This window comes from Cervus canadensis, chromosome 10 (assembly GCF_019320065.1).
Source record: "Cervus canadensis isolate Bull #8, Minnesota chromosome 10, ASM1932006v1, whole genome shotgun sequence".
In the NCBI taxonomy this organism is placed as follows: Eukaryota; Metazoa; Chordata; class Mammalia; order Artiodactyla; family Cervidae; genus Cervus; species Cervus canadensis.
In genome coordinates this window covers 59,819,894-59,845,398 of record NC_057395.1, presented here as the reverse complement: position 1 = coordinate 59,845,398, position 25,505 = coordinate 59,819,894, and the positions used below count along the sequence as shown (strand labels likewise).

The following is a 25,505-nucleotide window of genomic DNA, read 5'->3' as shown; positions in this document are numbered from 1 at the left end:
ATTTTGGCTTATGGACACAGGGCAGGGGGTGGGGAGTAAGGAGAGTGTGGGATGCATGAAGAGAGTAACATGGAAACATACATTACCATCTGTAAAATAGATAGCCAATAGGAATTTGCTCTATGACTCAGGGAACTCCAATTGGGGCTCTATAACAACCTAGAAGGGTGGGATGGGGAGGGAGGTGGGAGGGATGCTCAAGAGGGAGGGGACACATGTATACCTATGGCTGATTCATGTTGATATTTGGCAGAAACCAACATGATATTGTAAAGAAATTATCCTTCAATTAAAAGCAAATAAATTTAATTAAAAAAGAAAAAAATTAAATGTGTCTTGATATGCATTAATTGATTAATACCTTTGTGGATCTCAAAAGGCCAAATGGCTTTAATTTGCCTGTCTCCTTACTAGGAAAGAAAAGCCCTTTTGGCAAGGATGCTGGCCGGTTTCCCACCCTCTCATCTCGTGCTTTGCTGTAGAATCTGCTACACATTGTCCTTCGGCTTGTTTGATCTGATATAAATCCTCTTCTGCTGTAATTCACTGCCCACAGTCCTGCCAATAAAAACAAGACTCATCCCTGCAAAGGATAGCTCTATTCTCCATAGCCTGCAGCACAACCACGTCCTTCTCCTGTGACCTTCCAGTCATGAAGTTTATTTTCCTGTTTCTTGCCATCCTTCTGGCCATGGAACCAGTGGTATCAGGTAATTTGGGTGTCTCTTAAATGTCTGGGATCTTGGTCATAAATGTCTTTCCCTCCACTTCCCCTTCACTGTGGGCAGTATCTGAAGCCCTTTCTCAATTCATGTGGTTTTGGGAGGTTTTCTTATAATCATCTCATGTTCACATCTCTCCCTGATTCTTTTTTTTTTGGCCAAGGTAGCGGGATGGAGATATTTGGAGTACCTAACACTGAAGGGAAGGCTGGTATTCTGCTGGCATCATGGAGGAGGGCCTAGGGGAAAGGGTCTGGTGTGGGTAGGGGACTTCTTGGGGGTTTGGGGGATTACATTGAAGGTTGGGGGTGAGTTGTGATGGGGTGGCAAGACTTTGGATTGGAGTGATAGCGGGAAAATGAGGAAGAGCCAGAGGCGAGGAGTTGGGCTTCCTTGATGGTTTGGAGTAGGCTGGAGGGGGTATGGAATTTTGGGTTGAGTGGATTTGGTGTTGGGAATTAGATTGGGCTTGGACTGAGGTTGACAGTTTGTGCTGGATGGTGCCCAGGTGTCTGAGGTTCAGCTAGGTGATGGAATGCTGCTTAGGATTGAAGTTGGTGACTTGATTAGACTTGGGTTTGACTGGGAGTTAGGGCTCCAGGGGCATTGAGTTGGGTAAGGCTGGGAGTTCTAATTAAAATTGGTCTGGGTATTTGAGTTTGAATTGGGTGAATATGGGGTCAAGGAGGATTGGAGGTTGAGTTGGGTTGGAGCTGAGATTTGTTGGGTTCAAGCTAGACAAGTGATGAAAGAGCTGAGTCTGTGGAAATGTGAGGGAATCTCCTCCATTCCCTAATAAGACAGATGTTAATTGTCCTTTTCCCACCATTCCCAAGCTCTGTTAGGTGGGAACTTCATTGGCATCATTTGATCTCAAAGTTAGGAATAGGAGGTGGGGGGATAGGAAGACAGAAATGTGAGATTGTGAAAAAGGCTTTCTTAAAACCCTTGAGTTCCCAAACTTGGAAAAATTGTTTCAATTCTCTCCCCTTGTGAGATCTCTTCTCTCCTTTCCTGGGACTGAGTCTAGCATTAACTCTCTCCCTCCACTCCTCCCCTGAACTCCTGTAGCTCCTCTGCTTCCCCTTGTCTATCCAGCTGAGGAATACTAACATCTACTTAATGGTTGTTCCTATGTCCAGAGGAAGAATGTTGGATGAAGGGAAAATGCCGGTTGGTGTGCAAAAATGATGAAGACAGTGTCACACGCTGCTCAAATCGTAAACGGTGCTGTATCCTTAGTCGTTATTTGACAATCGTACCAATGACAATTGATCGAATGCTCCCTTGGACCACTCCTCAAGTGAAACAAGAAACAGAGAGTTAAGGCCAAACTTGTCAATACAGGGAAGATACATGGAAATCATGGATAGAAATGACATTGTTTCCTGTTCTTTAGATCCTACATTCCATTAAAACTTGCAAATCTGTTTCTTGTGTCTGTCAATCATAAGGAATGATACTCCAAATGGATTGAGGGTGGGGAAATGGCAGGAAGGGTGTTAAGAGTTAGCAGAGCGATGTCTCTGGGGCTTGGCTACAGCAGTTGGGTAATTATTGTAGTCCTGAACATAATTCCTCATCTGCCAGCTGCAGGGAAGACTATTGGAGCTGGAATGGGCTGAAGAGCATGTGTGGGAAGCCAAGAGACTTAAAAACACAGTTGCTCCCTAGTGAGTGGGAGCGTCTTTAGGCTGAGACAGTTGGCCTTGTTTTGGAGTGAATGAGCTGGTGTGGACAGGGACGTAGCTGAGCCCAAATCCTTGGATTTCTAGGGAAGCTGACTGACATGCCTTTTGATGCTCAAGAGACCACAGCCCAAAGAATCAGAAGGTTTCCGAGTACTAAAGAAGGATAAAGCACATGAATTTACTCATTGAAATGATAGCTCAGCTTCATTTTCCATTGCTGCTTACAGACTTTCTCTTTCAGCTCTTACCATCCTCCCCTGCCCCTCCTGCTGCCTTGGTCCATAGTTCCCCTTCACCTTGTCCCCATCACTAGGCTCATCTCTGTGATGAACTCCTCATCCTTCAAAGCCCAACTAATGCCCCTACCATTAAAAGCCTGCAAGGAGCTCTGTCTCCGGTTCAGTTCAGTTCAGTTCAGTTCAGTTCAGTTCAGTTCAGTTGCTCAGTCGTGTCTGACTCTACAACCCCATGAATCACAGCACACCAGGCCTCCCTGTCCATCACCAACTCCCGGAGTCTACTCAAACTCATGTCCATCGAGTCGGTGATGCCATCCAGCCATCTCATCCTCTGTTGTCCCCTTCTCCTCCTGCCCCCAATCCCTCCCAGCATCAGGGTCTTTTCCAATGAGTCAACTCTTCGCGTGTGTCTCACTGTTTCTTAATGATTATAATAACAGTCGCTATAAAATAGTTGTCATTGACACTTCTTATGTGCCAGGCACAGTGATGGGTGCTTATAGACGTGAAATCATCCTATTCGACACAACCCTCTTAATTATCCCTATCTTACCGATGCAGAAACTGAGGTCTAGGGAGGTGATATAATTAGCCAAGTTTGCTCAACATTAAGATAGAGGAGGTGTTCAAACTGAGTTCTGACTGGCTTCACAAAGTGTTCGTCTTTTTTTACTTTTTAACTTTAGATCTGTTGCTTTTATTTGAAAGAATAACTACTTGACAAACTCTTAAACCACAAAGTTTGAACCAAACTGTCACTCCTCTGAAATAACTCTGCGAGGTAGGTATCTGCAGAGCCGCAGGGACCAACACAGTCTTTTCTTCTCATGTTGTTTTCAGATGCCCGCAACAAGCCATTCTTAGGGCATGTATCACGTTCCTGTATAATTATTCCAGTCACTGTTCCCTTCAATCCCCAAGTACACACACACCAGATGGAAAGCCTTGGGGGTTCAGATCACACTTATTTACATCATTATGCCTGTTGTTAAGCCCAGCACTTGGGTCAGATTTGACATAGTGTGTCCTGGGTGAATGAGAAGGTGAATTATGAATTCATATGTGAAAGTACAAGTGGATTTGGTGTGTGTGGATTTTATAAATAGCTGCTGCATCAAGCATGATTCAGGGTGGGATCCTTTCTGCACTAGAGGGATCAGAGTTCCACCGTCTCAGGTGAATTTGGCTCCAGCTAGCATACTAGGAAGGTCACAGAGCAGCTCTGGGGCCTTGCTCAAGAGGATTCTTACAATTTATTCATTAGTTTTCTCTTAAAATACATAGGATTCACAGTGTGAAAGGGAAGAGTCTAGGGATTCCCCAATAATACATAGGATTCACAGTGTGAAAGGGAAGAGTCTAGGGATTCCCCAATACCTGGGGCCTGGTGTTAACTTCTTCACACACAGCCAGTCACACTCTCACCAAATTAATTCACTATGAAGCATGGCTTTTTCACTCAATCAACAACGTTTATTAAGAACCTCCTCTGTACTTTAGGTAGAGACAGCCATGGGGAGTGATACTATGGTGGGATGAAAAAAGGGTTTGGAACTCACCATTGAGTCACCATAAGTCTTCAGAAGACACATAACTCCCTTGTCTGAATCTCTGGACTTGAGTCTCTGGGGTCTGGGCATGTGAAATTTTGAAAATTCTCTTAGATTATTCTTTCAGGAAATAAAACCCTAAACCCCACAACTCCCTGTCAAATGTTCTCTATTCCAGATAGCCCCCAAACTGTGAGAATCTCTGGTTTAGGCAACTTTCTTCTGTCTTCCCATTTCACAGATTGGGAAACTGAGGCCCAAGGAGGAAAAGTGATCCATTTTCAGAAGTGGGTCCAAGACAATACTGGGATAAATAAGCGGATTTTCTCTGGCTGCTGGTGAGAGGGCTGCGGGAACATTGAAGGTGATGTTAGGTTGCCATGGTGATAAGTGAGCAGTGGGGCACAGTGATGGGGCTAGTAGGAGTGCAGGTGCTAGGAGGTGCAAAGACCGCAACAAAAGCTTTGAGGGTAGTTTGAGCACTGTTGAAACTTCTTTCGGGAGTGCCATGGCCTTTCTCCAGGGGAGAAAGGTTGAAGCAGGCTGGACTGCTTGCTTTACCATGTCAAATGCACTCTTCTGTGTACACTTCTTTTGGATGTAAATCTCACATTGGCCTTTCTTCTCAAGGAAAATGGAAAGGAATCTTCTCTGGGGATATGGCAGAAAGAGTTGTTTTTGCTTTTGGAAGGCCTACTTGAATCTTTCTTTTTATTCCTTGTAGGCTGAGAGATAAAGAGGAAGAGTAGAAACTTTGGCAGGGGAGAGCAGAGCCCCTGGGGTCGGGGGTTGACCTGGCAGCTATAGAAGCATTGTGGCCCCAAAGCAAGGAAGACTGGGTGTCCATCCCGGACCTTTTTTCAGGTTGATACATAGGCCTGCTGGGGTAACTTAAGCTCAGGTCAGCCTCAGTCTGTACAGCAGTACAAATGATACTGGTGCAATGAATGTGCCTGCTTCCCTGACACTTTATCACAAGTGTAATGTGACTATTATTATGATCAACATTACAGAACTCTTCTGTTACCAAAAAGATCTCCCTCCTGCTATTCCTTTCTAGTGGCACAGACTCTCATTTCTGCCCTCACCTTCTGTCACTACCCCTAATCCCTGATAACTACTAATCTGTTTCCCATCTCTATAATTTTGTCATTTCAAGACTTATATAAATGGAATCATATTTGATCTTTTGAGACTGACTTTTTTTTCACTCACCATTATGTTCTTGAGATCTACCCAAATTATATGGGTCAATGGTTCATTCCTTTTAATTCTGGGGAGTTCTAGACAGTGCATTAAGGCAAGAAAAGGAAATAAAAGGCATGTAGATTAGAAAAGAAGGAATAAAACTGTATTTTCAGGTGTCATAAAGATTTATGCAGAAAATACAAGAGAATCTATGAAAACTCTAGAACCAATGAGTAAGCTTATTAAGGTCACAGGATACAAGATAAACGTACAAAAGTTAGTTGTATTTCTGATGATGATACTACCCAAAGCAATCTACAGATTCAGTGGAATCCCTATTAAATTACCAGTGGCATCTTTCACAGAATTAGAACAAGAAATTTCTCAATTTGTATGGAAACACAAAAGACTCCGCATAGCCAAAGCAATCTTAAGAAAGAAAAATGGAGCTGGAAGAATCAACCTTTCTAATTTCAGACTATGCTACAAAGTTACAGTCATCAAGACAGGATGTACTGGCACAAAAACAGAAATATAGACCAATGGAACAAGATAGAAAGCCCAGAGATAAAACCACACACTTCTGGGCACCTTATCTTTGACAAATGAGACAAGACCGTACAATGCAGAAAAGAGCTTAAATCTATTTCTCACTTCCACTGTATAGTCATAAGGGATTTGATTTAGGTCATACCTGAATGGTCTAGTGGTTTTCTCCACTTTCTTCAATTTCCACCTCCCGGAGTAATGGAAATAAAAGCAAAAATAAACAAATGGAACCTGAAAGTTAAAGTGTTAATTGCTCAGTCATGTTCAACTCTTTGTGACCCCATAGGCTATACCCCGCCAGGTTCCTCTGTTCATGGGATTCTCCAGGCAAGAATACTAGAGTAAGTAGCCATTCTCTTCTCCAGAGGATCTTCCCAACCCAGGGGTCGAACTGGGGTCTCCTGCATTACAGGTGGATTCTTTACCATATGAGCCACCAGGGAAGCCCATAAATGGAACCTAATTAAACTTAAAAGCTTTTGCACAGCAAGGAAACTGTAAACAAGATGAAAAGACAACCCTCACAATGAGAGACAATAATTGCAAATGAAGCAACTGACAAAGGATTAATCTTCAAAATATATAAGCAGCTCATGCAGCTCAACATCAGAAAAACAAACAACCCTTTCAAAAAATGGGCAGAAGACCTAAACAGACATTTCTCCAAAGAAGACATCCAGATGGCTAATAAACACATGAAAAAAAAAATGCTTAACATTGCATATTATTAGAGAAATGCAAAGCAAAACTACAGCGAAGTATCACCTCACACCCATCAGAACGGTCATCATAAAAAAATCTACAAAAAATACATGCTGTAGAGGATATGGAGAAAAGGGAACCCTCCTGCACTGTTGATGGGAATGTAAATTGATCCAGCCACTATGGAGAACAGTATGAAGATTCCTAAAAAACTAGGAATAAAACTACCATATGACCCAGCTGAGAAAGCCACAATTTAAAAAGACATGTGTATTCAAATGTTCATTGCAACACTATTTACAATAGCCAGGACATGGAAGCAAACTAGATGTCCATTGACAGATGAATGGATAAAGAAGTTGTAGTACACATATACAATGGAGTATTAGCCATAAAACAGAACAAATTTGAGTCAGTTCCAGTGAGGTGGATGAACCTAGAGCCTGTTATACAGAGAGAAGTAAGTCAGAAAGAGAAAACAAATATTTTATATTAACGCATATATATGGAATCTAGAAAAATGGTAGTGATGAACTTTTTTGCAAGGCAGGAATAGCGACTCAGACATGGAGAACAGACTTATGGACACAGTGAGGGAAGGAGAGGGTGGGACAAACTGAAAGAGTGTCCGTTCTTTACCATATGAGCCACCACCAGGGAAGCCCATAAATGGAATCTAATTAAACTGAAAAGCTTTTGCACAGCAAAGGAAACTGAACAAGATGAAGAGAAAACCCTCAGAATGAGAGAAAATAATTGCAAATGAAGCAACCGACAAAGGATTAATCTTCATTTTTATATACATTGCCATTTGTAATATATACATTACCATTTGTAAATATATACATTACCATTTGTAAAATATTATATACATTATCATTTGTACAATGGGCTTTCCAGGTGGCGCTAGTGGAAAAGAATCTACCTGCCAATGCAGAAGATATAAGAGATGCAAGTTCGATCCCTGGGTTGGGAAGATCCCCTGGAGAAGGGTACGGCAACCCACTCCAGTATTCTTGCCTAGAGAATCCCATGGACAGAGGAGCCTGGCGGGCTACAGTCTGTAGAGTCGCAAAGAGTAAGACACGACTGAAGCGACTTAGCATACATGCATGCATTTGTAAAATAGATAGTTGATGAGAAGTTGCCGTAAAGCACAGGGAGCTCAGCATGCTGCTCTGAGACAACCGAGAGGAGTGGGATGGTGTGGGAGGTGGGAGGGAAGTTCTAGAGGGAGGGCACACGTGTATACCTATGGCTGATTCCTGGTGATGTATGGCAGAAATGAACACAACATTGTAAATAAATTATTCTCCAATTAAAAATAAATAAATTTTAAAAATTAGTTATATTGCTATGTCCTATCACAGATCATAAGAACACTGAAATTAGAAACACATCAGTCACAATCATTCCAAAAAATAAAATGCTTAAGTGAATATCTAATAAAACATGTACAGAAATTGTAGGCTGAAAATTACAGACTGTAGATAAAAAATTGAAGAAGATATAAATAAATGAAGACACACTGTGATTATAGATTGTAAGATTCAGCTAGGAAAGATGCAAATTCTCCTTAAATTTATAGATACGTTTAACACAATTTCTATCAAAATCCCAGTAAGGTTTATTGTGGATATAGATAAGATTATCTGCTCTATATTTCATCTGTAGAGAAATTTGCAAAGGAATGAGAATAGCTAAAACAAAGAAAAAATGTGGAGAAATTATTCTACCAGATATCAAGACTTATGTAGCTAAAGTAACCAAGATTGTGTGGTCATGGTGGAGGGATAGACACACAGTTCAACTGAATAGAAATAGCCCTACACAAGTGCAACCAACTGATATTTCACAAATGTGCAAAAGTAATTCAATAAAAGAAAATATCTTTTTCAACAAATATTGCTGGAGCAATTGGAAGTCTGTAGGCAGAGAAAAAAGGCTCTCAATCTAAACCTAACAACTTACACAAAAATTAACCCAAAGTGTATCATAGATTTAGCAGTAAAATGTAAATTTCTGGAAGAAAACACAGGAAAAATGTTCAGACCTAGGGCTAGGTGAAGAGTTCTTAGAGATGAAGAGCATAATCTGTAAAAGAAAAAAAACCATAAATTAGATTTAATTAAAATTTAAAACTTTCACTCTGTGAGATCCTGTGAAAAGGATAGATGAAAAGACAAATTAAAAATTGGAAGAAAAAATTGGGTGAAATATTTGCAAACCATATATGTGACAAATAACTTGTATCTAGAATATAGAAACAACTCTCAAAACTCAACAGAAAAAAGTACACAATCCAATTGGAAGAAAAACGTGAAAAGATATTTCACTGAAGAGGGTATACGGAAGGCAAAGGAGCACATGAAATGGGGCTCAGCACCACTAGCAATTAGAAAAATGCCAGTTAAGACCACATGGGATTCCTTACATATCTATTAGAACAGTTAAAATTAAAAATAGTGACAATACCAAATGCCAGCCATGATGCAGAGAAACTGATTCTTTTATACGTCGCTTGAGTGAATGTTAAATGGTACAACCACACTCTAGAAAATAGTTAGGCAGTTTTTTTTTTTTTAAACTAAACTAAATATATAATGACTATACTACCCAGCAAATGCACTCTTGGGCATATATTCCAGAGAAATGAAAATGTAGTTCCAAAAACCTATAGACAAGTGTTCATAGCAGCTTTATTTATTTTAAGGTATTCACTAAAACAGGTTTTATGTTTTTAAGCAAGTTTTAGGTTCACAGCAAAATTGAGACGGGACAGATTTCCCATATGCTGTCTACCCCTACCCATTCAAGGCTCCTCTATTTTAACATCTGCCACCAGAATTGTGCATTTATTACAATTGACATATCTACATTAACCCATCATAATCACCCCAAGTCCATAGTTTCACATGAAGATTCACTCTTGGCGTTGTACATTCTTTGGATTTGGACAAATGTACATTGACATGAATCCACTGTTATAGTATCACATAGACTATCTTCACCACCACTCCCCCCCCATTATCTGTGCCCTACGTACTCATCTCTTCCCCCATTCCAACCCCTGGCAACCAATGATCTTTTTATAGTATCCTTTTTGAGAAAGTCACATAGCTGGAATTATACAGTAGGTAGGCTTCTTGGTTCAGGTTCTTTTACTTAGCGACTTGCATTTAAGCTTCCTCTGTGTCTATTTATAGCTTGATAGCTCTTTTTTTTTTTTTTTAAGAGCTGAATAATATTCCATTTTCTGGATGTGTCTTAGTTTATTTATCTTCTCACCTACTGAAGGGCATCTTGGTTGCCTCCAAATGTTGCCATTTATGAATAAAGCTGTGTGCAGATTTTTGTCTGGACATAACAAAACAGAACAAGGAGTACAGAACAAGTACAGAACAAGGGTACAATTTGGGTGCAGATTTTGGATCTGCAGAACAAGGGTTCAGAACAAGGGTACAGAACAAGGAATGCAGTTGTAGGATCACATGGGTAAGAATATGCTTAGTTTTGTAAGAAACCACCAAGCTGTCTTCCAAAATCACTATACCATTTTTCTTTCTCACCATCAATGAGTGAGACTTCCTATTGCTCCACTTCCTTGCCAGCATTTACTGTTTTCAGTAGTCTCAGTTTAGGTCACTTTAACAGGTGTGAAATGGTACTTATTATTGTTTTAGCTCTTTATGCTTTTACTATGCTCCCTGACTTGTCAGATTTGTTACTGCTAAATAGAAATTAACTATCTGTATTTTTTTTTTTCTTTTTTGGCCAGGCAGACGTCACATGCTTCGATGCATGGGTGACTTGGGAATCTGTAGACCCGCTTGCAGACAGTCTGAAGAGCCCTACCTCTATTGCAGAAATTATCAATCCTGCTGCCTCCCTTCCTATGTAAGGATAGACATTTCTGGCAAAGAGGGGAAAAATGACTGGAGCCGAGAGAATCGCTGGCCAAAAGTATCTTGAGAGGTAGTGCTCACTATCCTCAACCTGCTGCCAATACTCCTTTATTAAAATTCATGCACCTGCCACTCTGTGTGTTTCTTATCCATTGGAAAACATGAAAGTGAAAGTGAAATCGCTCAGTCATGTCTGACTCTTTGCGACCCCGTGGACTATAGCCCACCAGGCTCCTCTGTCCATAGGATTCTCCAGGCAAGAATACTGGAGTGGGTTGGAAAACATAGTGAGAGATTAAATTTTGCATGGTAAGATATCTTTCCTTTTCTGGGTTGCCATTTCCTTCTCTGGGGGATCTTCCCAATCCAAGGGTTGAATCCATGTCTCCTGTGGCTCCTGCATTGGCAGGTGGATTTTTTTCTTTTTTAACCACCGAAACACCTGGGAAATCCTTTAGGTCACTATTCAACTAATTTACTCAGATTAAAGGAAAATGCAAAGATTAGAGCCCTAAATTGTAAAAAGGAAAGGAAAGTGAAAGTCGCTCAGTCGTATCCAATTCTTTGCGACCCCATGGACTATACTGTCCATGGAATTCTCCAGGCCAGAATACTGGAGGGGGTAGCCATTCCCTTCTCCAGGAGATCTTCCCAACCCAGGGATCAAACCTAGGTCTCCTGCATTGAAGGTAGTTCTTTACCTGCTGAGCCACAAGGGAAGACCCCCAAATTGTAAAACACACAAGGAAATAAGGCACCATGAGTTTAAATCAGCAGAAACCATAGATCAGAGATTCAGCCTTTCAAAGACTTAAAATATTAGAATTACTAGTAATAATAATTTAAAAATTGAATTAATAAGATTTGAATTTCCTATCATCAATTGGGTATTATCTGACCCTTATGAAGAAGCACCCTAATGTTAAGCAGAAATGGTATGTTCAGAACTGAGACTTACTAGGCATGGAAAGCAGAAATGAACTGCATGAACAAGTGGCTCAGGTGCCTATGTTACTTGCTTTATTGCCTCTCCTTTGTCACATATTGATGGTGTCACTAATGGTATCAATTCCTATTGTTAGCTAACAAATGAGAGATAAACAAGGCTTTACACGGTACTTTACATGGTAAAGTGGTTTACATGATATGTGAGCACCAGCCAAGAGTTCTGATAGCCTAATTTAGAGGTGGCCCTGAAATTAGACAGTGAATAAGAAAATCTTTTTGGTAGAAAGAGGGAAACTCTAAGGTTTTGATCTATAGTAATTCATGGGCAGTGATATAGGGTTGAGGGGTGGGTTGCTCAAGATCTCAGAGCAAGATTAGTAGATTTGTTAACAGTGACGTATGTGGTAGAGTTTCATGGACCTTTCTGAGAAGAGATGGGGTGTGAATATATGTTTGTGCCATCAGGGGGAGACAAAGCTTTCAGCAATAAGGTGGACAAAAGGACCCACCTTTTCACCCCTAGTTAAGGGAGCATCCTGGCCCTTGGACGTTCATATGTGAATAAGGCTTGGTTAAGGAAACAGGTCTATGAAGCCAGCTTTTCGATAACTTCTATCCCATCTTGAAGCAACTGGGGTAAAAAGGAGTTCTCGTAGCTCATACCTGGGCCAGCCAGTTTCCTACAGTGAGTGATAATGGTAAGGCATTTATAAAATGCATCCTTTCCTCTGAGTTATCTGCTGTTATAAAGAAAGCCTTTGGTGTCCTAGAACTACTCTCCTAAACACAAGGACTTAGAATTTATTGTCACCATTTATGCTGCCATCAAGAGGCAGGACTAACACAAGGAGTGCCTCTGGTATCCCAAAACACTTGCTGAGAAGGCAGAAGGACAAATGGAAAGATCAGAGCTGGAATACTTCAAGTAATTAAGGCTGTGCATAGGTAACCTACAAACTAGGAACACTCAAAATTGATTAAAACTTGTGGAAATAATTTGAAATTTCAAGAAAAGCACCAAGGAGTTTATCCACTGGAAATGCTGGAAATTTGGGGGACTTCTTTACACAGCCTAGAATTACACATTGATGGAGGGTGGGAGTGGGTGACTGTGATATTTTTCAGTGCGTTGATCTGTATGACTTGAGCTATCACTTTGAAGATAGGGAGAGTGATGGTCAAGAGGAAGTCGTGAGCTTTGAAGAACTTATGGGAGAGAAATATGGTTTTCAGGGCTGGGTCAGACTTTTAATCTTCTTTATTCCTGTTATTTATTCCCAGTAGGTTGAAGCAGGTGCTACTGGTACAATTCTATCCATAGCCTCTCCTTCCCAACCATACGTGGATGGGGAAGAAGTGATAGTATCCTTGACCAAAACCATTAGTCTTTGGCGTGGAACACAGCAGGATTGATGATTCTTACATACTGCTTTTACTACTTCATCAGCAGCACATTTTTTCCTGCAGTGCCCTGAGTTGTTCCAGCATTTTCTTCTACCACCATAGGCTGAAAAGTAAAAGGAAAGATCACTGATTTTAGGTTTGAGGCTCTCAACTTTACAAGCATGACTGTATATTTGGCAACCAACAACTTGCAAGATTCCCAGCTCAGGCCTGGTAAATATCATGTTTCTAAAAATATCTATTCTGAACCTCATATCTGCCCATCTAAAAATTTTTCCTGAATGTAGAGATGCATCTTGCATCTCATAAATAAAAAGCAACTTGTTAGTCACAAGGAATTGGAACTAGTAATGAAGTTCCCTGGGCTTGTGTGAAGCAATCTGCATAAAGCAAGTTCATCCTGTCGTCAGTGTGATTGGGTTATTTGCATTGCTCATACCCCTCGTGGCTAAATTTCTTTGAATGCATTCAAAATGTACATTCAAATAAGTGTATAAAATATATCTCTGTACTTTAAAAATAATAAAATGAATACCCATGTACCTGCATTCTGATTAAGAAATAAAACATTACTAGACCCTTAGAATGGGCATTTCCGATGGCTCGGCGGTAAAAAGCTTGCCTGCCAGTGTAGGAGATGCAGGTTTGATTGGGAAGATCCCCTGGAGAAGCAAATGGCAACCCACTCCAGCATTTTGATCTGGGAAATCCCAGGTAGGAGACCAGAGGGACAGGACAGAGGAGACTAGAGGGCTACAGTTCATGGGGTTGCAGAGTCAGGCAGAACTGAGCAACTGAGAAATAGGATCTCAGAACAGTGTAGATACTCCTAAGTGAGATGCTTCATTGGCTCAAATTTTAGGCCAGTACTTCTTACACTTTGTAATTTTCATACAAATCATAGAAGTCTTGGTAAAGTGCAATTTTTACTTCAGTTGATGGGAAAACACCTGAATTTCTGCTTTTCTAACAATCTTCTAGATGATGTCAGTACTGCTAGTCCATGGACTACATCTTATGTAGCAAGGTTTCAGGCCATTAAAAAAACCTTAATAAGTTCTATTTGCTTAATATCAGACAATATATGTTTCCCAATCAAATGCAATAATATTAGAATTAAAAACCCCATGTATTTGAAAATTAAACAATATGATAAAAATAAAACAATTAGAAGGGCAGTAATAAAATCAGAAATGATAAAGTTAGAAGTTAAGGAAATCAGAAAACTGGAAAGAAAAATCAAGAAAAAAAAGAGGAAAATAAAAATGATGTCCCTGGTGAAATGGTGAAATAAAACCAGATACAACATATTAAAAACAACAGAAAGGACTGATCAACAATTGTATGCTAATAAAATTGAAAACCTAGATGAAATGTGTAAATTTCTAAAAATATTCCAGTGATGGCCTAGGAAGAAAATGTAAACTTCAATAAATCAAAAAGTGTTTGGAAATTGACATGGTAGTGAAAAAACTCTTCTTCCCCAAAGACTCAGCCCTAGATGATTTTTACAATTTTGGTAAAATACATATAATGTAAAATTGATCAATTTAAGCATTTTAAAGTAGTACAGTTTGGTATAATTCAGGGCTTCCTAGGTAGCTCAGTGGTAAAGAATCCTCCTGACAATTCAGGAAACGTGAGTTTGATTCCTGGGTCGGGAAGATTCCCTGGAAGAGGAAATGGCAGCCCACTCCAGTATTCTTGCCTGGAGAATCCCATGGACAGAGGAGACTGGCGGACAGCAGTCCACAGGGTCATAGAGTTGGACCTGACTAAGCACGCCTTGCATGCGCGCACACACACACACACACACACACACACACACACACACACACTGGTATAATTCACTTTGTTGTATTGCCATCACCAACATACACCCACTAAACTTTTCATCTTGCAGTGGAAATTTTGTACCCATTAAAACCCTCACACCCATTCCCCTGGCAAGTGTCATTTTGTTTTTTTGTCTTTATGAGTCTGACTACTCTATCTCATGTAAGTAGAATCCTACTGTATTTGTCATTTTGTGACTGACATCTCACTTAACATTGTGTCTTCAATGTTCATCCACACTGCAGCGTGCGTCAGAACCCCTTTCCTTTTTAAAGCTGAATAATATTCCATTGCATATATGTACTTCATTTTACTTATCTATTCACCAATTAGTGAACATTTGGATTGCTTCCACCTTTTAGCTATTGTGAGTAAAGCTGTTATTCTGGACGACTTGAAAGGTGAGTTCTACTAATTTCACAGAAGATCCAAATATTAATCTTGTATAAAATGTTCCAGAAAATAGAGGTGGAGGGAGAAAGGAAAGCTGTCTGGATCATTTTATGAGACAACTATAATCCCAAACTAGAAAATAATAGGTCTATTTTCTTTTTAGATACAGATTTTAAAAATCCTAAATAAAGTATTAGTTAACTGAATTCAGCAATGTATTAAAATACAGCATGATCAAGGAGAGTTAAACCCCAACAGCAAAATTACCATCTAACATTATGAAATCCTCCAGTGAAGTTCACTACCTATATAGAATTGAGATAAATAATAAAGTTATTTTATTTTATAAAGAAAAATTACTTGATAAAGTTCAGTGCTTACTTATGATGAAAACTAGGCAAAGCAAGTGTAATGGGGATTTCCTTAATTTGGTGAAGTTTATGTATCAAATCTAGAACTAACATTATCTATTGGAGAAACTAATTCCCTCTGAGATCAGGAAAACAAAGATACTCTTCTCTTACTACTATCATTTGAAATAATAGTGGGGGGCCTGGCTATTGTTTTAAGGAAAAAACCAAAACCAAACAAGAGTATAAGGATTGGAAGGAAAAGGAGAAAACTGTCATTCATTCTATCAGTCATGATTATAATATAAAAAAGTAACCAACAAATTATTACAATTATCAGGAGTTCAGTAATTATGTCAGATGCAATATCAACTTACAAGACTCAATGACACTTTTCTACACCAACAGTAACTGACTAAAAAGTATAATAAAATATATGTCATAGTCATGAAATATCTTGTTTTAAACTGGAAATATCTAAGACCTCTATGGGATACATTTTAAAACCACAATAGAAAGTGTGATCTTGAAAGAGATGACAATTAATATATAGATTTACTTTCCTGTAAATTTATCCACAAATTTAATGAAATTCTCATCAAAATCCCAGTGGGATTTTTGGGAAACTTCATCAATTTACTTTAAAATTTATAATGAAGAATAAAGGCCACCAATAGCTAATATTACTTTAAAAAAGAAACCAGACAAAATCTTGCCCTTCTAGACACTGACAGCCTATCAAGCCATTGTAATAAAAAATACATAGTAGCTTGTCACCAGAACAAATAGACCAATAGAACAGAGTAGACAGTTTGCAATATTCCATGGAGAGCTTAATATGCTCTAACAATGACACTGTGAGTCAATGAAGAGGCATACATTATTCAGCATACAGTATTGGGAAAACTGGTCAACTCCATGAGAAAAATAAAAGTGGATTTACACGTTCCATCTTGTGGCTTAAAGATTTAAATGTGAAAGGCAAGGCTGAAAAGTTATTAGAAGATAAAATCAGAGATTTCCTTTGAGACCTAAGAAGAGGAAAAACTTCTTTAAGAAAGTCACCAAGCACGACTCACAAGGCAGAATATTGTTGAATTTGATTAGACCAGAATTAAGTTTTCTGTTCAGTTGAAGAACATGTAATGGGCAAAGTTCATAGATAGGTAGATGACAGGATAAGGAATAATACCCAGTGACTAAAACTGACTAGGGAATAATATAAAAAATAGATAAAGATCTACCTATCAGCAAAAAAGCATCACCCGCCAAATAGAAACAATGAGCAAAGGATATAAATAGGCAATTAACAGAAGTTCAGTTCAGTTCAGTTCAGTCGCTCAGTCGTGTCTGATTCTTTGCGACCTCATGAACCGCAGCACGCCAGGCCTCCCTATCCATCACCAACTCCCGGAGGCCACCCAAACCCATGTCCATTGAGTTGGTGATGCCATCTCATCCTCTGTCATCCCCTTTTCCTCCTGCCTTCAATCTTTCCCAGCATCAGGGTCTTTTCAAATGAGTTGGTTCTTCACATCAGGTGGACAAAGTATTGGAGTTTCAGCTTCAGCATCAGTCCTTCCAAAGAACATTCAGGACTGATTTCCTTTAGGATGGACTGGTTGGATCTCCTTGCAGTCCAAGGGACTCTCAACAGTCTTCTCCAACACCACAGTTCAAAAGCATCAATTTTTCAGCGCTCAGCTTTCTTCACAGTTCAACTCTCACATCCATACATGACCACTGAAAAAACCACAGCCTTGACTAGACGGACCTTTGTGGACAAAGTAATGTCTCTGCTTTTTATTTTTTATTTTTATTTTTATTAGTTGGAGGATAATTACTTTACAATATTGTAGTGTGTCTCTGCTTTTTAATATGCTGTCTAGGTTGGTCATAACTTTCCTTCCAAGGAGTAAGCATCTTGTAATTTCATGGCTGCAATCACCATCTGCAGTGATTTTGGAGCCCAGAAAAATAAAGTCAGCCACCGTTTCCACTGTTTCCCCATCTGTTTGCCATGAAGTGATGGGACCAGATGCCATGATCTTAGTTTTCTGAATGTTAAGCTTTAAGCCAACTTTTTCACTCTCCTCTTTCACTTTCATCAAGAGGCTCTTTAGTTCTTCTTTACTTTCTGCCATAAGGGTGGTGTCATCTGCATATCTGAGGTTATTGATATTTCTCCCAGCATTCTTGATTCCAGCATGTGCTTCCTCCAGTCCAGCGTTTCTCATGATGTACTCTGCATGTAAGTTAAATAAGCAGGGTGACAATATACAGCCTTGATGTACTCCTTTTCGTATTTGGAACCAGTCTGTTGTTCCATGTCCAGTTCTAACTGTTGCTTCCTGACCTGCATACAGGTTTCTCAAGAGGCAGGTCAGGTGGTCTGGTATGCCCATCTCTTTCAGAATTTTCCACAGTTGATTGTGATCCACACAGTCAAAGGCTTTGGCATAGTCAATAAAGCAGAAATAGATGTTTTTCTGGAACTCTCTTGCTTTTTCGATGATCCAGCAGATGTTGGCAATTTGATCTCTTGTTCCTCTGCCTTTTCTAAAACCAGCTTGAACATCTGGAAGTTCACGGTTCACATTAACAGAAGTGGAACCTGTTTATTCATTCAACAAATGTAACTTGTTTATTTATTCAACAAACATTGAAGGCACTGTTCAGGATACAGGAAGATATATCTGTTAGCAAAATAAACTAAGCTTTCTGCTCTCATGGAGATTTGTCTTTTCGAGAAACAATCAATAAGACTGTAAGTAAGAGAAGAAAGTAAAATGTTCTTTATTTAAGATGCCATTAGGTATAGATGAAAAGTATTCTGAAGAGCATTGTAACAAGGAAAGCGGAATAGAAAGCATGTGTTTGGAAGAGGAATAGTAAAAGACCTCATTGAGAAGGAAGTGAGAAAGCAAGCTTTTGATACTAATTGGAGGAAGAGTGTACCAGGCGGAGGAAGCTGCAAGTACAAAGGCCCAGAGGCAGGATTTATCTCAAAGTTTTTGAAGAAAGTTTTTGAAGATAAGGTTGTCATGGTGACTGTAGAATAAATTAGGTGGAGAGTAATGGAGAAATATAATGGAGGTTGAGATCTCACAGGGTCTTGCAGGTCTTTGAAAGCAGGCTGTTCATGAATATTTGGATATATACAGGATAAGAGAAGTGCAAAAAAAAAAAAAAAACCACCATAAAAACCCAACAGAGTGCTATTACTCAGATAAAAGTAATGCTGAGCACTGGAGGGATTATGGTGATGTGGTGACCCTTGTAAAATGTTAGTGAGAGATAGAAGGATTTCCCTGTTCCTATAAATGTCACTGATTTTTATTCTTCTTTCTTAAACATAGGGGCTATCCAAGATAAAACATGAAGACCTCATGCTTCCTTTATCATCTCAACTATTCCCTGTAAAGGGATGGTGTTAAATTTATATCTCTTACCAGAATACTCAAACTTAAAACCTCAGAACATGTAATACTTCCTTCACTTCCCACGTACTCTAAGTTTCCAAGATTTATGGATTGCTTTCACCTCTGTCTCTTTCCTAGTCTCAACACCCCCACGCATATAAAGGAGGAATTAATGGTCTAAGATCTTTTATACTTACCTTTTGACTTCTAGGTCATTTGATTTCAGGGAATCTGTTTTGTATAATTCTTGTCCAAATATGTAAAGATATGTATACAAGTATGTTCATGATGTGTTCATTAGAAAGTTGGGAAATCCCCAAATAACCATTCATCAGTTATGGCTTATCTCACAGTGGAATTTTACAACATTGCAAAGAATGAGGCAGATCTTTAGGTGGTGACAGGGAAAGATGGTCACAAAATATTATTAATGAAAGATGAATACCACATAACTATGTATACAGTGTGTTTGCTTTTTTAATAAAAACCAATATATAGACTAACTTTTATAAAGCTTTGTTTATACATTGAAATGTATCTTGAGAGATATACAACAAAGTAGAAAGTAATGTACTTTGTATAAAACCTCTTCAGTTACAATTTCAAATTGGAAATAGAACTTCCATATGACCCAGCAATCCCACTGCTGGGCATACACACTGAGGAAACCAGAATTGAAAGAGACACATGTACCCCAATGTTCATCGCAGCACTGTTTACAATAGCTAGGACATGGAAGCAACCAAGATGTCCATCGGCAGACGAATGGATAAGAAAGCTGTGGTACATATATGCAATGGAATATTATTCAGCTATTAAAAAGGATGCATTTGAATCAGTTCTAATGAGGTGGATGAAACTGGAGCCTATTATACAGAGTTAAGTAAGTCAGAAAGAAAAATAGCATAATGATGACCCTATATGCAAGACAGCAAAAGAGACACAGATGTAAAGAACAGACTTTTGGACTCTGTGGGAGAAGGCAAGGATGGGATGATTTGAGAGAACAGCATTGAAACATGTATATTACCATATGCGAAATAGATCGCCAGTCCAGGTTCGATGCATGAGACAGGGTGCTCAGGACCGGTGCACTGGGATGACCGTGAGGAATGGGATGGGGAGGGAGGTGGAGGGGGGTTCAGGATGGGGGACACATGTACACCCACGGCTGATTGATGTCAGTTCAGTTCAGTCGCTCAGTGGTGTCCGACTCTTTGCGACCCCATGAATCACAGCATGCCAGGCCTCCCTGTCCATCACCAACTCCCGGAGTTTACTCAAACTCATGTCCATGATTGATGTCAATATATGGCAGAAACCGCTACAATATTGTGAAGTAATTAGCCTCCAATTAAAATAAATAAATTAATAAGAAACAAACCCCTTCAGTCAAAATTTCAAAGTTTTGGTCAGACTTTAGATATACTTAATAAAGTAGTAATTATTTTTTTTACTTAAAAATTTTTATTTTTAATTGGAGGATAATTGCTTTACAATATTGTGTTGGTTTCTGCCATATGACAATGTTAACCATCCATAAGTGTACATTCCTCTACACATAAGTACACATGAGTACACATAAGTGTACTCATTCCTCTAGATTGACACAGTGCACCGGGTTGAGCTCCCGTGTTACACAGCAACTTCCCACTAGCTGTCTATTTTACGTATGCAATATATATATTTCAGTGCTACTCTCTCAATTCGTCCCACTCTCTCTTTCCTCTGCTGTGTCCACAAGTCTGTTCTCTGTATCTTAAAGCAGTAATTATTAAAAGCCTAGACTTCTATCATAGAAGAGAGAATGAAAGTCAGTTCTATTTTTTGAATAACAGCTCTGCAGATACTTTCTGACCTGTTTGCCGAATTCCAGACTATGAAAAGAAAAAAAAGAAACTCATTTAAAGCTATAACAGGACTTTTAGGGTCAGGAAAACATAGGAAAGTGGACTTTGGGAATTATTTTCAAGAGCTGGCACAAAGTGGAAGGACAACTGAACTGAGTCAAGCTGCCACCCGGTTCCTTAGGTAGCAACTTGGGACACAAAGCCAAGGACAACTCTGGATGTTTGGGGTCACCCTTGTCTACAGCAGACAACTTGTCCTACCCTTAGGTTCTACCCTTGCCAAGGACATGGTTCCAACATGGGGACCATGGAGCCACTCAGGTTGGGGGAGTGCCATGCCACATTGGAAATTTACATGGACCGGAACCTAGTCTACCTCCGTTTTTGCAGCTTCCCTGGGTTCTGATTACCTGGGGTCACTTGTGGTAGGAACACAAGGACAGTAAAAGTCAGGAGCAGGAGTCTCATGGTCCTTGGGATGTTGGAGGCAGTGGATCCAGGAGTCAAGAACACTTTGTGCAGTATGAATTTGAAATAGAGTTTTATTGGCCTCTCTGGAGTGGGGGCAGATGGATGGGGCACTGAACTGGACAGATACGTAAATGTTAATTCATGCAGAACATTAGTCTGTTGGCTGGTACCTCAATCAAGCATCTGTTACAGGCACGGGGAGGGCACGCAGAGGTTTTATAAGTTATAGGCTTTTAGGAAGTGTTCAGAGGAATTGCACACCAAGAGATTGTCCCTGGCTTCTGCAGAGCCTCTCATCAGGGTCCTGCCTTCTCTGGTCACAGTCCCTCTCACTCCAGGATAAGCCTGCTTTTGCACTATCTAGTTGTGTCTGTCTCCCAACTGGATTGTGAGATTCCTGAGAATAAGGACTGTGTCTCTCATTTTTGAACTCTCAAGATATTCTCAGTAAAGGTTTGTGGAATAAAATGTAGTGAACATGTGTCAATTTCTAGTCCCTCACGTATGTGTCTACTTGGGGAAGTTACTTGTCTAAGATAGTAAAGCGGATTTGCTGCAGTTTGGGGAGATTGTTTAAAACAGGGCTAAAAGGGGGGTGTTATCCAGTGTCACCAGAAATGCTTTCTACCAAAGGCAGCTCCATGGTAGCTTGGGATGTTACTTTTGACAAGGCCACCCTGAAGGCCATTGACAGAGTTACCTGTGAAAGGTTTACTGAGTTATAATTAACAAACCATAATTGTACATATTTAAAGTATACAATTTGATAATTTTGACATGTAGGTACTCATGGAAACAGTGACAGACTTTATTTTCTTGGACTTCAAAATCACTGCAGATGGTGACTGCAGCCATAAAATTAAAAGACGCTTGCTCCTTGGAAGGAAAGCTATGACAAACCTAGATAGCATATTAAAAAGCAGACATCACTTTGCCAACAAGGGTCTATATAGTCAAAGCTATGGCTTTTCCAATAGTCATGTACAGATGTGAGAGTTGCACCATAAAGAAGGTTGAGCACCAAAGAGTTGATGCTTTCGAATTGTGGTGCTGGAAAAGACTCATGAGAGTCCCTTGGACAGCAAGGAGATCAAACCAGTCAATCCTAAAGGAAATCAACTCTGAATATTCTTTGGAAGGACTGATGCTGAAGTTGAAGGTCTAATACTTCGGCCATCTGATTCGAATAGTTGACTTATTAGAAAAGACCCTGATGCTGGGAAAGATTGAAGACAGAAGGGGACGACAGAGGATGAGATGGTTGGATGGCATCACCGACTCAATGGACATGATTTTGAGCAAACTCCAGGAGATGGTGAAGGACAGGGAAGCCTGGTGTGCTGCAGCCCATGGGGTCACAAAGAGTCGGACTCAACTGAGCAACTGAACAACAACATAATAACCTTATCCAAGTCAACTATCTTGCAAATGAAAGCTTATTCTCTTAGGACCCACAAGTGTACTAGAACATATAAATAGCTATTTTTATAATCTTTCAGTGGGGAAAACACTTTCCAAGTATGAAACTCAGACCAGATTTCAAGGAAAAGATAGGTAGAACGAATACTTAAGTTTATATTGGGAAATTTTACTGCAAAATATACCTAGCAATTAAGTGACAAACTGCAAACATGTTAACTTATTCAGGGTTTCTGGAGGAATCCTGTAGTTACATTTCTGATGAGCTATGTGTTCTGAAAAGTTCTAAATTTATATCCTTTGCTTCAAATTTGCTTTGAGCTACTGTCTCACATATCAGATTATATGTCGGTCAACTCCACTTGGATTTTTCATAGTTTTGTCCCTAAACCCATTCTACTTGCTTCCATTTCTGTCTTCCCCATTTCAGTAAATGGCATCACTGTTCACATTAGTGCTTAAATGTTCAGAGTCATTATTTTTTTCTTTTTTTTTTTCAGAGTCATTATTGATCCCGACATTTCTCTGCCTCATTTCTTCTAACTACACCTAGTCCACATAAGGCTTCCCTGGTGGCTCAGAGGGTAAAGCGACTGCCTGCAATGTGGGACACCCGTGTTTGATCCCTGGGTCGGGAAGATCCCCTGGAGAAGGAAATGACAACCTGCTCCAGTACTCTTGCCTGAAAAATCCCATGGATGGAGAAGCCTGATAGGCTACAGTCCATGGGGTCATAAAGAATCAGACATGACTGAGCAACTTCACTTTCACTTTTCACACCTAGTCTATTAGCAAATCATTCCTTTTGTGTCTCCACCTCCAAAACATATTGCTTACATGTGAAATCTAAAAAAAACTACAAATGAACTTATTTATGAAACAGAAATAGACTTAGAGAATGAACTTATGATTACCGGAGGGAATGAGTAGATTGGGAGTTTGGAATTGATATGTACACACTGCTATATAGCACAGGGAATGTTGTTCAATACTCTAATAACCTAAGTGGGAAATGAATTTGAAAAATAATAGATATAGGTACATGTATAATGGAATCAGTTGGCTGTAAACATGAAACTAACACAATATTGTTAATAAACTATGCTCCAACATAAAATAAAAATTAAAAAATGAAGTAAAGTAGATATCACAGTTACATACTTTTTTTTTTTCCTACCGTGAACATCCTGATCAGGCCACCTCAGATGCCTCCTAAATCATCTTTCTTTTTCCATGTTTCCCAGCTTTAATTTAGTCATCACAATAGCTACACAAAATCTCTTTCTTACTGGAGCAGAAATTGTTAGAGTTCACCAAATATTCATGCGCTCCTCTGCATTCCTCAGCTTCTCACGGGACAATTTGACTGGACGGTGGCCAATAGGATTCTTATATAAGTGTTGTATGTCACTTCCAGGCCTGGCATGTGGCACATTCCATGTGTCTAGTCAGTCCTCATTTCCCCTGCCATGGTGAACTTGGGGGCCCTGTGTTCCACATTTTATAGCTACAAGTTGTGAATGGACCATTTGATCTACATGGGACTCTGCATTCAGTTCAGTTCAGTTCAGTGGCTCAGTTGTGTCTGATTCTTTGCAACCCCATGAACTGCAGCACGCTAGGCTTCCCTGTCCATCACCAACTCCCGGAGTTTACTCAAACCCATGTCCATTGAGTCGGTGATGCCATACAACCATCTCATCCTCTGTCATCCCCTTTTCCTCCTGCCCTCAATCTTTCCCAGCATCAGGGTCTTTTCAAATGAGTCAACTCTTCATCAGGTGGCCAAAGTATTGGAGTTGCAGCCTCAACATCAGTCCTTCCAATGAACACCCAGGACTGATCTCCTTTAGGATGGACTGGTTGGATCTGCTTGCAGTCCAAGGGACTCTCAAGAGTCTTCTCCAACACCACAGTTCAAAAGCATCAATTCTTTGGTGCTCAGCTTTCTTTATAGTCCAACTCTCACATCCATACATGACCACTGGAAAAACCATAGCCTTGACTAGATGGACCTTTGTTGACAAAGTAATGTCTCTGCTTTTTAGTATGCTATCTAGGTTGGTCATAACTTTCCTTCCAAGGAGTAAGCATCTTGTAATTTCATGGCTGCAATCACCATCTGCAGTGATTTTGGAGCCCAGAAAAATAAAGTCAGCCACCGTTTCCACTGTTTCCCCATCTGTTTGCCATGAAGTGATGGGACCAGATGCCATGATCTTAGTTTTCTGAATGTTGAGCTTTAAGCCAACTTTTTCACTCTCCTCTTTCACTTTCATCAAGAGGCTCTTTAGTTCTTCTTTACTTTCTGCCATAAGGGTGGTGTCATCTGCATATCTGAGGTTATTGATATTTCTCCCAGCATTCTTGATTCCAGGTTGTGCTTCCTCCAGTCCAGCGTTTCTCATGATGTACTCTGCATGTAAGTTAAATAAGCAGGGTGACAATATACAGCCTTGATGTACTCCTTTTCGTATTTGGAACCAGTCTGTTGTTCCATGTCCAGTTCTAACTGTTGCTTCCTGACCTGCATACAGGTTTCTCAAGAGGCAGGTCAGATGGTCTGGTATGCCCATCTCTTTCAGAATTTTCCACAGTTGATTGTGATCCACACAGTCAAAGGCTTTGGCATAGTCAATAAAGCAGAAATAGATGTTTTTCTGGAACTCTCTTGCTTTTTCGATGATCCAGCAGATGTTGGCAATTTGATCTCTTGTTCCTCTGCCTTTTCTAAAACCAGCTTGAACATCTGGAAGTTCACCATTCACGTACTGCTGAAGCCTGGCTTGGAGAATTTTGAGCATTACTTTACTAGCGTGTGAGATGAGTGCAATTGTGTGGTAGTTTGAGCATTCTTTGGCATTGC

General features: G+C 39.8%; 1 protein-coding gene across 3 annotated transcripts; it reads left to right on the top strand.

Moving 5' to 3' along the window:
• The first annotated feature begins 515 nt into the window (after positions 1 to 515).
• DEFB119 (defensin beta 119) lies at positions 516 to 10,678 on the top strand. 3 transcript variants are annotated; one of them, XM_043479694.1, is made up of 3 exons: positions 526 to 710; positions 1,865 to 1,949; positions 10,424 to 10,678. In XM_043479694.1, the coding sequence occupies exons 1-3, from the start codon at positions 653 to 655 to the stop codon at positions 10,611 to 10,613; spliced, it is 333 nt and encodes a 110-aa protein (XP_043335629.1). In that variant the 5' UTR covers positions 526 to 652; the 3' UTR covers positions 10,614 to 10,678. The 3 variants fall into 3 exon arrangements, with proteins under 3 accessions (XP_043335631.1, XP_043335629.1, XP_043335630.1); XM_043479696.1 differs by lacking the exon at positions 10,424 to 10,678 and having other exon boundaries at positions 516 to 710; positions 1,865 to 2,147; XM_043479695.1 differs by lacking the exon at positions 1,865 to 1,949 and having other exon boundaries at positions 544 to 710; positions 10,420 to 10,678.
• Positions 10,679 to 25,505: the final 14,827 nt, after the last annotated feature.